At 56.0% G+C, this 12,010-nt stretch overlaps 2 protein-coding genes and 1 long non-coding RNA gene across 3 annotated transcripts; 2 read left to right on the top strand and 1 right to left on the bottom strand.

Annotated features, from left to right (window-relative positions):
* Positions 1-41: 41 nt before the first annotated feature.
* LOC130147612 (acrosin-like) lies at positions 42-2,165 on the bottom strand (the record flags this gene model as incomplete). The annotated part of the gene is made up of 4 exons (XM_056335049.1): positions 42-383; positions 850-1,013; positions 1,282-1,547; positions 1,885-2,165. Coding segments are annotated over 4 exons (1,053 nt in total), but the record flags the coding sequence as incomplete, so codon positions are not given.
* A 1,651-nt stretch (positions 2,166-3,816) lies between these two features.
* LOC130147611 (acrosin-like) lies at positions 3,817-6,758 on the top strand. Its single transcript, XM_056335048.1, has 2 exons — positions 3,817-6,033; positions 6,371-6,758. The coding sequence occupies exons 1-2, from the start codon at positions 5,873-5,875 to the stop codon at positions 6,756-6,758; spliced, it is 549 nt and encodes a 182-aa protein (XP_056191023.1). The 5' UTR covers positions 3,817-5,872.
* Positions 6,759-6,904: 146 nt separating this feature from the next.
* Positions 6,905-8,062, top strand: LOC130147376 (uncharacterized). The gene is made up of 2 exons (XR_008821225.1): positions 6,905-7,068; positions 7,535-8,062. It is a non-coding gene; the product is annotated as an uncharacterized LOC130147376 (long non-coding RNA).
* The last annotated feature ends 3,948 nt before the right edge of the window (positions 8,063-12,010 follow it).

Below are 12,010 nucleotides of genomic sequence, written 5' to 3'. Positions count from 1 at the left end.
TGGTGCGCTGCAGCCAGCCCTGGATCTTCTTGTCCTGCTAATCAAACCTTTTCTCCTATTAGGAACTGCACCAGCTTCTGCAGCCAAGAAAGGAAATCCCACAGCTTCTGCACTGGAAGTGGGCAGGGTGTAAACCTTCCTGCTTCTGTTGGTGTTGGCCTGTGAACGGGGGTGGAGGTGAAGGCTGGCTGCGGCCTTGCAGTAGTCGCTACTGCTGTGTGCAGGCCCATCTGTTCCAGGATCCAGTTGTAGAAGTGCTGGGTGGAGGTGTAGACTCCGGGCTTCTTTGCTCTCGCACAGCCCATCCCCCAGCTGGTCAGGCCAACAAGCCAGAAGTAGTCAGCGCTCTTGTCTTGGCACACAAGAGGCCCACCGCTGTCCCCCTGCAGCAGAGGAGAGAGGATGAAGGGGTTGTTGGGTGGCCACCGTCAGCCCAGTGGCTGGCTCCTTCCCTCTCATGGCACTTCCAGAGCTGTATTTAGTGGCCAGCCAAGCTCTGGAGAAGCTTTCCTGGGAGGGGGCGGTGGGCCTGTAAGGCAGGGCTCGCTCTCTCTGCGGCAGGTTGGTGCTGCAGGTGTGTCAGGAGGCTGTGTCTGGCTTGGGATGGTGAAGCTCTGGGCTGCCAAGGGCACTGGGTAGGCATTGTGAACAAAGTGCCAGGCCTCTGGGACAAGGCAGGCAGGCCCTGGACAAAGGCCCTACCCATGGGGAAATGGGTTTAGGCCCTCAGCGGTGGGGACACAGCAATGGGAGTGTGAGTGGCCAGGAAAAGCCCGTGACGGTGCAGGTTTGGGCGGTTGTGGCGGGGCTGCCCGTGCTGCCGGGGCTTGGCTTGTAGCACGCTCCTACCTGGCAGGTGTCGATGCCACCCTGCGGATAGCCAGCACAGATGTTGTGGGTGTGGATGGCCCCTCTGTACCAGCCGCTGCTGTTACAGACCCCGGCATCAATGAGGTGGACCTGGGCCTCCTGCAGCACATACGCCGATCCTCCAGCTGTGAAGAGCACAGAAAGGAATGAACACCCAGCAGCTCATTGCCAGTTCTCCTTCCCTGCGTGACTGAAGCCCTATCCCGGGGCTTGGCTTTGCATGTGGGGAGGCGCTGGACCGCTCCTTCCTTTCTGCCTTGCTCTGGGTCAGTGGCTCACGCCCCCCTCTCTAAGAGGCATACGTCCCCACAGCCTGATTCTGGCTTTCGCCCCTGCTGTCAGGAAGAGCAACCTGCCTCCCCAAGCTGGCCAAGCTTGCGCTCGCAACGTGACTACATTTTGGGAGCTCACCTCTTGCAGTCCTGGCACCCCAGCCACTGACGTAGCACTCTGTCAGCTCCGAGACTCTCAGCGAGGCATCGGGCACGCAGGCAAGCTGTACGTAGCTGTTGCACTGGACAGGCTGCTCCAGTTCCAGCAAGGCAATGTCGTTTCTCCACGTGATATTATTGAAGTGCTGGTGAACCAGCAGCTGCTTGATGTTGCGCACCTGGGCCTCAGGTCCCAGCTGGGTCAGCTGGGTGGCACCTACCACCACCTGCCACATGGTGATGTTCCTGGAAGGCAGATGGAGAGAGGGCTCAGAGGGAGCAGAGCCACATGCTGCAGCAGCACAGCAGTCGCCCTGCCTTCTGCTTGGCAAGGCAGAGAGGAAAGCAGTGCTTGGGAGGGTGCGACAGACCACGTGCTCCTTGGGCTCAAGCAGTGTCGAGCTGGAGGCTGCTGGGAAGCAGTGGCATGAGCCCAGCCTTCTCCTGAGCAGCCTCTCAGGTGGCTGCGGAGTGCCCAGGCACTGGGCGTACTGCAGGGCAACGGGACGGGAGCAGCACGTGCTTTTGCACTCAGGGCACCTGCTAGAGTGTGGGGCTAACCCTGAACCCTGGTCCTCCTTACCTGTCCTCGAAGAAGCAGTGGGCTGATGTGAGGACCCACTGTGGGCTGATGAGGGAGCCCCCGCAGATGTGCGCCGTGCCTCCTTCCAAGGGAGCCTCGATGCTGACGATCCAGGGCCAGGCCCCTGGCTGGGCATCTGTGCCACCCACAACGCGCGACATGCCGTAGTGAAAAGCCGCAGGCCGAAGGCCGCAGGTGCCTCTGTAACCAGAAACTCCATTCTGGTTAGCTCCATGGAAGCTTGTGCCATTCCGGCTAAAGGCCAGCTGTCTTCCCTCCCCTCAAGGCATGGCCAGAAGGGCCGAGGAAACCCGTGGGGCATGCGCCCGCTCCCCTTTCCCCGCTTTCTGCTTCAGCCCGTAGATGACTTGTGCCGGCAGCCTGGGTGATTGCAAGGAGCTGAGCCTCCCAGATTGCCTTCAAGAGCCACTGGGGTGGCCATGGGGGACAAGCAGGACCCCTCCAGAGAAGCTCACAAGGGTTGCCCAATGTCCCTCCCAGAGCCTCGGGCCACTTACCCACAGCTATCCCATGTGCCGTGCACAGGACAGCACATGGCCAGCAGGACAACGAGGAGGAGGAGAACATCCATCACTACCAGCAACATGTGGCAGCTGCAAGAACGAAGGCTTGTCGCCACCAGTACGGCCACCGACAGAGTGCCCGCAGGATTCCCGTTCCTGGGGTACCCTTGGACACGGGGCTGATGTCACAGAGTGCCTGGTTCCAGGTGCTGGGCGTGGTGGCGGTGGGGGAGGGATGGGTGGCAACAGGAGGGGTTCCAAGCAGGACTGGAGGCGGAAGCTGGGATCGCACACCCCTGACAGAGCCCCACGCAATGCCCTGCTTGCACGATCAGGGCGGGCAGGCCCCGTGGCAGGCAGCAGCGCCTGGCTCCCAGCTCTGCCTGCTAACAGCTCACAGGGCAACACCCAGCGTGGCCTCGCAGCCTCTTTGGGGAGTTCCCTGCCGCCCTGCTCTCTGCAGCCCTGTGCCACCGGCTCCTTCCCAACAAACAGACACACAACAAAGAACACAATGACTACAGCAGCATGCGCGTGCTTGGGTGTTGAAGAGCCAATCTGTTGATGGCCGCGGCAGCCAAGCAGTGCTGGGCAAGCCAAATAAGCCAAGCACAGCCCAGCAACGTCAACCTTCCTGCACAAAGCACAGTGAAATGCAGGTGCAGCACACTCCTCACTGGCCATGTCAGCCACAGCAACGCGCTCTGGCAGGCATCGTGTCCTTGCTGTCTATGAGTTGGATTGCTGTTCTGGGCACACACTGACCATGGCACTTGTGGGAAGGACAAGCAATGTTAAGCTCTAGAGAGAGAGAAGGATGCTCCTGCTCTCAGCCCTACATGCCATTGTTAGCAGCTTTGCAAGTGCTTGTGCTGCGATGAAGAGACGGGACGCAGCTTGACGCAAGCAAATGTCAATTTACTGTACAGAGGCCTCTGGACAGAAAGCCGGACTTGCTTGGGGAGGGAGCATGCTCCAGCATCATCCGCAGAGCCATAAGAACTCCTTTCACTGCATGATCAAGAGGAAGCAAAGGGCATGCCCATGTTTCCAGAGATCCCAGTTCAGCTGGAGGCATGCCCTGCAGTCCTGGGTAGGAACAGAGCTGGGAGCTGCAGCACCATGGCTTGCCGGGGCCCAAGCACAGAGCAAGAGGAGGACGGTCCTGGCAGCTTCAGAGGCAGGCCCTTCTGCAGCTCCCGCAGGGGGGGCATGCCTAGGTGGGCAGCAGCTGAGGGCATGCATGCTCAAGCACCTCCAAGTCCTTCCTGCCTCTGGGAGGTGGAGAGGTGGCCAGTGGTTGGCAGGCCTGGTCCTCTTGCAAGGTGGGGACGCTGGGGCTGAGCAAGCACGTCGGCTGACACCGCAGGCCATCCACATGCCTGAATCCTGGCTCCTTGATCCCCCCTTCTCTCCATTTGCCGTGCTTATACGTGCCCCTCATCTTCCCTGAGTCCTGCCTCTCTCAGCCCTGCTCTCCTCCCAGAGACAGGGCCAACCCCAGTTATTTTTCCCCCCCTTTGCTCCCAGGTTTGCCCCATCTGTCAACACACATAGTCTTTGGGTGTTGTTAGCTAGGTCACCTTGGACTTGTGTGCCATTACTGACGGGCTTGCCTGGGAACTGCTGTCCCTGCCAGAGTCCTCTCCGCCAAATGACCCCAATCTCTTCCTTCAAGTGTCTGTGAAGTGTGGCCACCTCTGACGGCATTCCCCGCTAGCCACCTGCGAAATCTGATGCTGAAAGAGCAGGGTTTCCCCAGCAGACAAGTTGTCTTCTCCAAGGCTGCCTTCTGCCTGCTCTCAGCAGACACGTGGGAACCGGCTGCCGGTCCCTTTTCAAAACACAAAGCAGCCTTGAGCCCGCTTGCTTGGAGGCCAGTTCTGGGGCCTAGGAAGCCCTGCTGCACCTCAAGGGCCTTGAGAGCAGCTCTTCCACTTTCAGACAGAGCCTGCGTGGTCCTCCTCCTCGGGACCCGATTGCTCCCTCCGCTGTGCGCCTTATGCCTCACCACAGAAGCCAGGATGGCAGCAGGGAGCTGCCGCACCTTTCACAAGCTTGGAGGCTGCCAACCTTCAAGCCATTGCCCTCGACCCTCCAGGGACCTAGCCCTGCTGTGCAAATGCAATGCACGTGCCTGGCTCCTGCTTCTCTCCTGCACTCCAGCAGGTGAGTGAGCAAGGCTCCTCCAGTCAGCAGTAGAAGGCAGACTGATGAGGTGAGACTGATGCAAGCTCTTGCAAAGCTGCGAACAATGGCATATAGGGCTGAGAGCAGGAGCATCCTTCTCTCTCTCTAGAGCTTCACGTTGATTGCCCTTGCCACAAGTGCCATGGTCAGTGGGTGCCCAGAACAGCAATCAAACTCAAAGACAGCAAGGACACAACACCTGCCAGAGCGCGTTGCTGTGGCTGACATGGCCAGTGAGGAGTGTGCTGCACCTGCATTTCACTGTGCTTTGTGCAGGAAGGTTGATGTTGCTGGGCTGTGCTTGGCTTATTTGGCTTGCCGAGCACTGCTTGGCTGCCACGGCCATCAACAGATTGGCTCTTCAACACCCAAGCACGCGCATGCTGCTGTAGTCATTGTGTTCTTTGTTGTGTGTCTGTTTATTGGGAAGGAGCCGGTGGCACAGGGCTGCAGAGAGCAGGGCGGCAGGGAACTCCCCAAAGAGGCTGTGAGGCCACGCTGGGTGTTGCCCTGTGAGCTGTTAGCAGGCAGAGCTGGGAGCCAGGCGCTGCTGCCTGCCACGGGGCCTGCCCACCCTGATCGTGCAAGCAGGGCATTGCGTGGGGCTCTGTCAGGGGTGTGCGATCCCAGCTTCCGCCTCCAGTCCTGCTTGGAACCCCTCCTGTTGCCCCCCATCCCTCCCCCACCGCCACCACGCCCAGCACCTGGAACCAGACACTCTGTGACATCAGCCCCGCATCCAAGAGAACCCCAGGCAACAGGAATCCTGCGGGCACTCTGTCGGTGGCCGTAGGGGTGGCGACAAGCCTTCGTTCTTGCAGCTGCCACATGTTGCTGGTAGTGATGGATGTTCTCCTCCTCCTCGTTGTCCTGCTGGCCATGTGCTGTCCTGTGCACGGCACATGGGATAGCTGTGGGTAAGTGGCCCGAGGCTCTGGGAGGGACATTGGGCAACCCTTGTGAGCTTCTCTGGAGGGGTCCTGCTTGTCCCCCATGGCCTCCCCAGAGGTTCTTGAAGGCCGTCTGGGAGGCTCAGCTCCTTGCCATCACCCAGGCTGCCGGCACAACTCGTCTACGGGCTGAAGCAGAAAGCGGGGAAAGGGGAGCGGGCGCATGCCCCACGGGTTTCCTCGGCCCTTCTGGCCATGCCTTGAGGGGAGGGAAGACAGCTGGCCTTTAGCCGGAATGGCACAAGCTTCCATGGAGCTAACCAGAATGGAGTTTCTGGTTACAGAGGCACCTGCGGCCTTCGGCCTGCGGCTTTTCACTACGGCATGTCGCGCGTTGTGGGTGGCACAGATGCCCAGCCAGGGGCCTGGCCCTGGATCGTCAGCATCGAGGCTCTCTTGGAAGGAGGCACGGCGCACATCTGCGGGGGCTCCCTCATCAGCCCACAGTGGGTCCTCACAGCAGCCCACTGCTTCTTCGAGGACAGGTAAGGAGGACCAGGGTTCAGGGTTAGCCCCACACTCTAGCAGGTGCCCTGAGTGCAAAAGCACGTGCTGCTCCCGTCCCGTTGCCCTGCAGTACGCCCAGTGCCTGGGCACTCCGCAGCCACCTGAGAGGCTGCTCAGGAGAAGGCTGGGCTCATGCCACTGCTTCCCAGCAGCCTCCAGCTCGACACTGCTTGAGCCCAAGGAGCACGTGGTCTGTCGCACCCTCCCAAGCACTGCTTTCCTCTCTGCCTTGCCAAGCAGAAGGCAGGGCGACTGCTGTGCTGCTGCAGCATGTGGCTCTGCTCCCTCTGAGCCCTCTCTCCATCTGCCTTCCAGGAACATCACCATGTGGCAGGTGGTGGTAGGTGCCACCCAGCTGACCCAGCTGGGACCTGAGGCCCAGGTGCGCAACATCAAGCAGCTGCTGGTTCACCAGCACTTCAATAATATCACGTGGAGAAACGACATTGCCTTGCTGGAACTGGAGCAGCCTGTCCAGTGCAACAGCTATGTACAGCTTGCCTGCGTGCCCGATGCCTCGCTGAGAGTCTCGGAGCTGACAGAGTGCTACGTCAGTGGCTGGGGTGCCAGGACTGCAAGAGGTGAGCTCCCAAAATGTAGTCACGTTGCGAGTGCAAGCTTGGCCAGCTTGGGGAGGCAGGTTGCTCTTCCTGACGGCAGAGGCGAAAGCCAGAATCAGGCTGTGGGGACGTATGCCTCTTAGAGAGGGGGGCGTGAGCCACTGACCCAGAGCAAGGCAGAAAGGAAGGAGCGGTCCAGCGCCTCCCCACATGCAAAGCCAAGCCCCGGGATAGGGCTTCAGTCACGCAGGGAAGGAGAACTGGCAATGAGCTGCTGGGTGTTCATTCCTTTCTGTGCTCTTCACAGCTGGAGGATCGGCGTATGTGCTGCAGGAGGCCCAGGTCCACCTCATTGATGCCGGGGTCTGTAACAGCAGCGGCTGGTACAGAGGGGCCATCCACACCCACAACATCTGTGCTGGCTATCCGCAGGGTGGCATCGACACCTGCCAGGTAGGAGCGTGCTACAAGCCAAGCCCCGGCAGCACGGGCAGCCCCGCCACAACCGCCCAAACCTGCACCGTCACGGGCTTTTCCTGGCCACTCACACTCCCATTGCTGTGTCCCCACCGCTGAGGGCCTAAACCCATTTCCCCATGGGTAGGGCCTTTGTCCAGGGCCTGCCTGCCTTGTCCCAGAGGCCTGGCACTTTGTTCACAATGCCTACCCAGTGCCCTTGGCAGCCCAGAGCTTCACCATCCCAAGCCAGACACAGCCTCCTGACACACCTGCAGCACCAACCTGCCGCAGAGAGAGCGAGCCCTGCCTTACAGGCCCACCACCCCCTCCCAGGAAAGCTTCTCCAGAGCTTGGCTGGCCACTAAATACAGCTCTGGAAGTGCCATGAGAGGGAAGGAGCCAGCCACTGGGCTGACGGTGGCCACCCAACAACCCCTTCATCCTCTCTCCTCTGCTGCAGGGGGACAGCGGTGGGCCTCTTGTGTGCCAAGACAAGAGCGCTGACTACTTCTGGCTTGTTGGCCTGACCAGCTGGGGGATGGGCTGTGCGAGAGCAAAGAAGCCCGGAGTCTACACCTCCACCCAGCACTTCTACAACTGGATCCTGGAACAGATGGGCCTGCACACAGCAGTAGCGACTACGGCAAGGCCGCAGCCAGCCTTCACCTCCACCCCCGTTCACAGGCCAACACCAACAGAAGCAGGAAGGTTTACACCCTGCCCACTTCCAGTGCAGAAGCTGTGGGATTTCCTTTCTTGGCTGCAGAAGTTGGTGCAGTTCCTAATAGGAGAAAAGGTTTGATCAGCAGGACGGAGAGGATCCAGGGCTGGCTGCAGTGCACCACCACCATTTCCCGCTGGGGCAATGCCTGCTGATGCAAAGGCAGCCTCAGTGTCAAAGGCCTGCTCTGTCCTGCCCGCGCTCCTCTCAACGGAAGAGCTCAGCTGGCTGAGTCCCTGCAATAAAGTGTTTCAGTTCTGTGGCTAACCAGGCGCCAGTCCTCTTCAGTCTCGTGTGCAAGGCCAGGACTTCCACGCCCGGCACCTGCCGGAGGAAGCAGGCTGCAGGCAGACAAGTCGGGCACAAAGGGTCACAGCAAAGGGCTGAAGCTCTGCCTGCTCAGCAAGAAGGATGAGGGTGCAGTGGAACAAGGGAAGGCAGGTCATTGCGGGGCTCAGGGCCTTGGGGATGGCAGCTGGAAGCACAGACTGCCTTAGGCCCGCTCCTGGTGGGATCCCTGTGTGCGTCTGTATGAGGCGCAAGCGAACTTGAACGTGGACTCTCAGGGCCCAGGAAACACAGATCTAGAAAGACCCAAGGCTTGCACCAGGCACTGGTGAGGGAGCCTTGGCTTTGAGCCCCACATATGACATGGACTTAATTACTAGACTGTTATCTGAGGCATCTACGAACACGCTGTGCTTATGAATCCAGGGAGTGAGGCTGTGTTTCTGTTTCAGTAGCCTCATCCTCTCGTCTCATGGTTTAATGCCGGCCGGCAACCAAGCACCACGCAGCCGCCTGCTCACTCCCCCTCATCCGGAGGGCTGGGGAGGAGAATCAGAAAGGAATGTAAAACTTGAGGGTTGAGATAAGAGCAATTTCATAATTTAAACAGAATAAAGAGGTAAGAACATCAGTAATAACAATGATAATAGTAACAATTAGGATGGAAAGGTGGAGGAAAGGGGTAAAATCCAAAGGAAAAGGGAAAAGGGGAAAAAAAACCCAAGTGATGCACAGTACAACTGCTCACCACCTGCTAACAGATGCTGAATGACTTTTAATACGGAAGGGGGAGGGGTATCCCCCTCCAGAGGATTTTTTTTCTTCCTCACGGATCTTTACCTGTTTAGGGGTGGTTCTTCTCTTATCCGGAGCAACAGCAGGGAAAGCATTCAAGAGTTAAATCACCTTGTTTGTTAGGCAAAGAGGGTCCCTCGTGGAATGTTGGCCAAGTCATGACAATCACACCAATATGGCTACATGCCGTGCTCCCTTTATTAAACAAACAGGTCATTTTTATAACTTAAATCGACCGCTCACCCGACTTTACACACAGCTGATTGGATAAAAGTCTCTGGGCCATGTAGGTGTCCGTGTCCCTGATTGGTGAGCATGCTGCAGGCGCCTGATCAGAGTGTTCTGATTTCGCGGTTCCCAGGACTTGCTCTGCACCTGGCTTCTTGTTTGTGCATAGCTTGTTTTCCTTCTCCCACTGCTTGTTCCCAGGACAAGTTAAAGCTGCTCTGCAGCTTCAACTAACAGGCCTGGGTTCTCCAACCCAGACAATGGTAACATATGTCCTCGGTCCTTTAAACATCCCTCTACAGTTAAGAACGTGAGTCAAATTTGCCACTATGACATACAAAACAGAGCAACTATTGCCCTTTTGATGTTGGCTCAAGGACACGGCTGAGAGGATTGTGATGGTATGAGCTGCATGGATTTTAGGCACCCCATTGCAGCAACACGTTATCAAAATCTGAGAAAATGTCATCCTTTGGGGCATCAATTCACTCAATTGGCAGTATTCTTTGTTTGATAATGCCTTGGTTGCCGTCGTCTTTGCAAGGGCCCTGCAGCACACGGCAAAAATGGTACTAGCTGTTCAGAAACAAAAAGGGGGAAATGTTGGGGAATGCAGAGGACCTGCAGACAAGTTAGTTGACTTCAAATACTTAGTCCTGTACCTCTAAGACAGCCACAAATTGTCAGGTATGTCAACAGGATGTGAAGAACTGGAATTTAGAACCACAGCCTACGGGCACCTACAGCAACAGCAAATAGCAAGCAAGAAGACGAACACAAAAACCTATCAGGGACTGACACATGTACTATCTAAGATATATAAAAAATTTGTATAAACAAGAAAGGCCATTTTGTCCAAACCCAGCCACGCAGACATAGTGTTTTTTCAGTCTGCCTCCAACTGCATCACCGCAGGTTGCTCCACATGGGATCCCTGTCGCAGAGCCAGCAGACCCCCTTCTGCCCACAACTGACCACGCTCAGCCTGAAGGCTCCGTGGCTGCTTCGGCTCGGTGACACCTCTGACTATCGGAGTGCTGGGATAGCAAACTGTGCGTTGGGGACATTACCAAGCTGTAGGACAATGCCTCAAGGACAAGAGTCCAAGTACTGATAGCCTGATGAACAGAGACTTGTTAGAACTTGCAGGGCACTAGCCCTGGGAACAAAGGAACAAGCTAACTGCAGACCCCTGCGCCGTTACAGTTGAGGAGGCAACCAGGCGGACAGAGAAACAAGTAGCCAGGTAAGGGAACGCATAGCGCCGATATGTAACTTTGTTAATCAAGAAAGCCGCGTAGAAAGAAGCCCCCTAATTTTGGAATAGAAATTGTTGCTATGTCAAGGTAAACCAGTAAGTTCCTATTGTTTTAACGGTGTGCCTTAAATATCAACCAATCAGTGTTTTTTACGCTTAAGATTTAACCAATCAGTGTGTAATATGTAGAAGGTAGAAACGTGTATATGTGTAAGAAAATCACTAATAAACGGACAACTTGCTTGCATCAAGCTGCGTCCCGTCTCTTCATTTGCCGCATTTAGCTCTTCATTTCAGTAGAATGAGTTATTACCGATGGTTATGTCACTCCAGTTACTCACGGGCCATTTTGGGGATAGTGGTTTTGATGTCCATGGCCAATCTTTAAATCCTAAAGGACTCCCACATATCCAACAATTAGTCAGATCAAAGACATCAGCCACCTGCTGGCCTAAAGCTATACATTCATTTTGCCACGCTCTGAGAGTGAGGGGGGCACAGGACTTTCCTTGGCTATTAAACATGGCGACAATGGTCGACCAAAACAATATCTGCAATGGTATGCCAAACATCCTAAAAATATTAACAAGGCAAATACTGATGAAGCCACGCAGGCATTCGGCAGCTTCATATGGGTGGTTTTTTTTCTCAGGTAGGCTCCAGAGTCCTCACCCGGAAAAGAAAAGAAAATCAGACTCGGTTTGTTCAAAGGAACCGGAAGCAGAAGGATGGAGTAATCCACCTGGTGTTGATGTTATATTCTTTTCCATGAGCATCTTTGGCTTTCCAAGCATCTTTATTAAGAGGTCCAGTGAGCACGAGAGGAACAGCTCCAATGGCTGTCATTTCTACCAACACAGGCTGTCCAGGAGAAAAAAATTGTTCTCCGGGAGTACTGAGAGTCTGAGACTTTGGGGTCAAAGTCGGGGGTTTAGGAGAAAAGGCATTCAGTCGGGGACATCCATTTATTCCCCAGCGATCATTAACTGGGGTAACTGCATCCCAAAGGCGTTCCACCCAACGTGGCTTGTGAGGTTTCAGAAATCGATTTAAGAGTCCATGAGTTCGTTCTACTGTCCCGTTAGCTTGGGGATAATATGGGGTGTGGAATCCCCACTTGATTCCCTCTTCCCTCCCCCACTCCGGCTTTGGCAGCAGTAAAATGACTGCCATTGTCCGACTGAATGGAATCAGGTTTGAGGAGGAAACTAAACCAAATTTTCAGGGCTGGCACTGTATTTTCCCCAGTCGCTCGTGGAAACACTTTGAACTAGGCCAGGAATCACTTCCACACCTACTAATACGTACTGCTTCCCTTGTGACCTTTGGAAAGGTCCCGTATAATCTATCTGCCAAGTTTCCCAGAGACACTTTTTGTCTCTCAAATGAAGGGGGGAATCTTCCATGGCTTGTGGCTCTAGTCCAAGTCTGCATTGTTCACAAGCTGAAATAGAGGTTTTTCAAGATTCCCAAGTGACAGGCCAACCTCTGGCGTGTGCCTCTTTGTATAAATCAGTAGACCCTCAGTGAGCACGCTTAACTTGCAGCCATTCCAAAAGTCTGTCCCAGTTTTCCCCGGTTTGATTTTCCTGCTGCAAAGGGGCAATTCTGGCCAGCTCATCTGCCCTGTTATTCCATTCACCTGC

Source organism: Falco biarmicus, chromosome 4 (assembly GCF_023638135.1).
Source record: "Falco biarmicus isolate bFalBia1 chromosome 4, bFalBia1.pri, whole genome shotgun sequence".
NCBI classification, from domain to species: domain Eukaryota; kingdom Metazoa; phylum Chordata; class Aves; order Falconiformes; family Falconidae; genus Falco; species Falco biarmicus.
This window is presented reverse-complemented; position numbering and strand designations above follow the sequence as displayed.

Bases quoted from the DNA above. Each gene is read 5' to 3' on its own strand.
- LOC130147611 (XM_056335048.1), top strand. From the start codon at position 5,873: ATGTCGCGCGTTGTGGGTGGCACAGATGCCCAGCCAGGGGCCTGGCCC. The intron at 6,034-6,370 runs GTAAGGAGGACC...TCTGCCTTCCAG, and splicing joins CACTGCTTCTTCGAGGACAG to GAACATCACCATGTGGCAGG.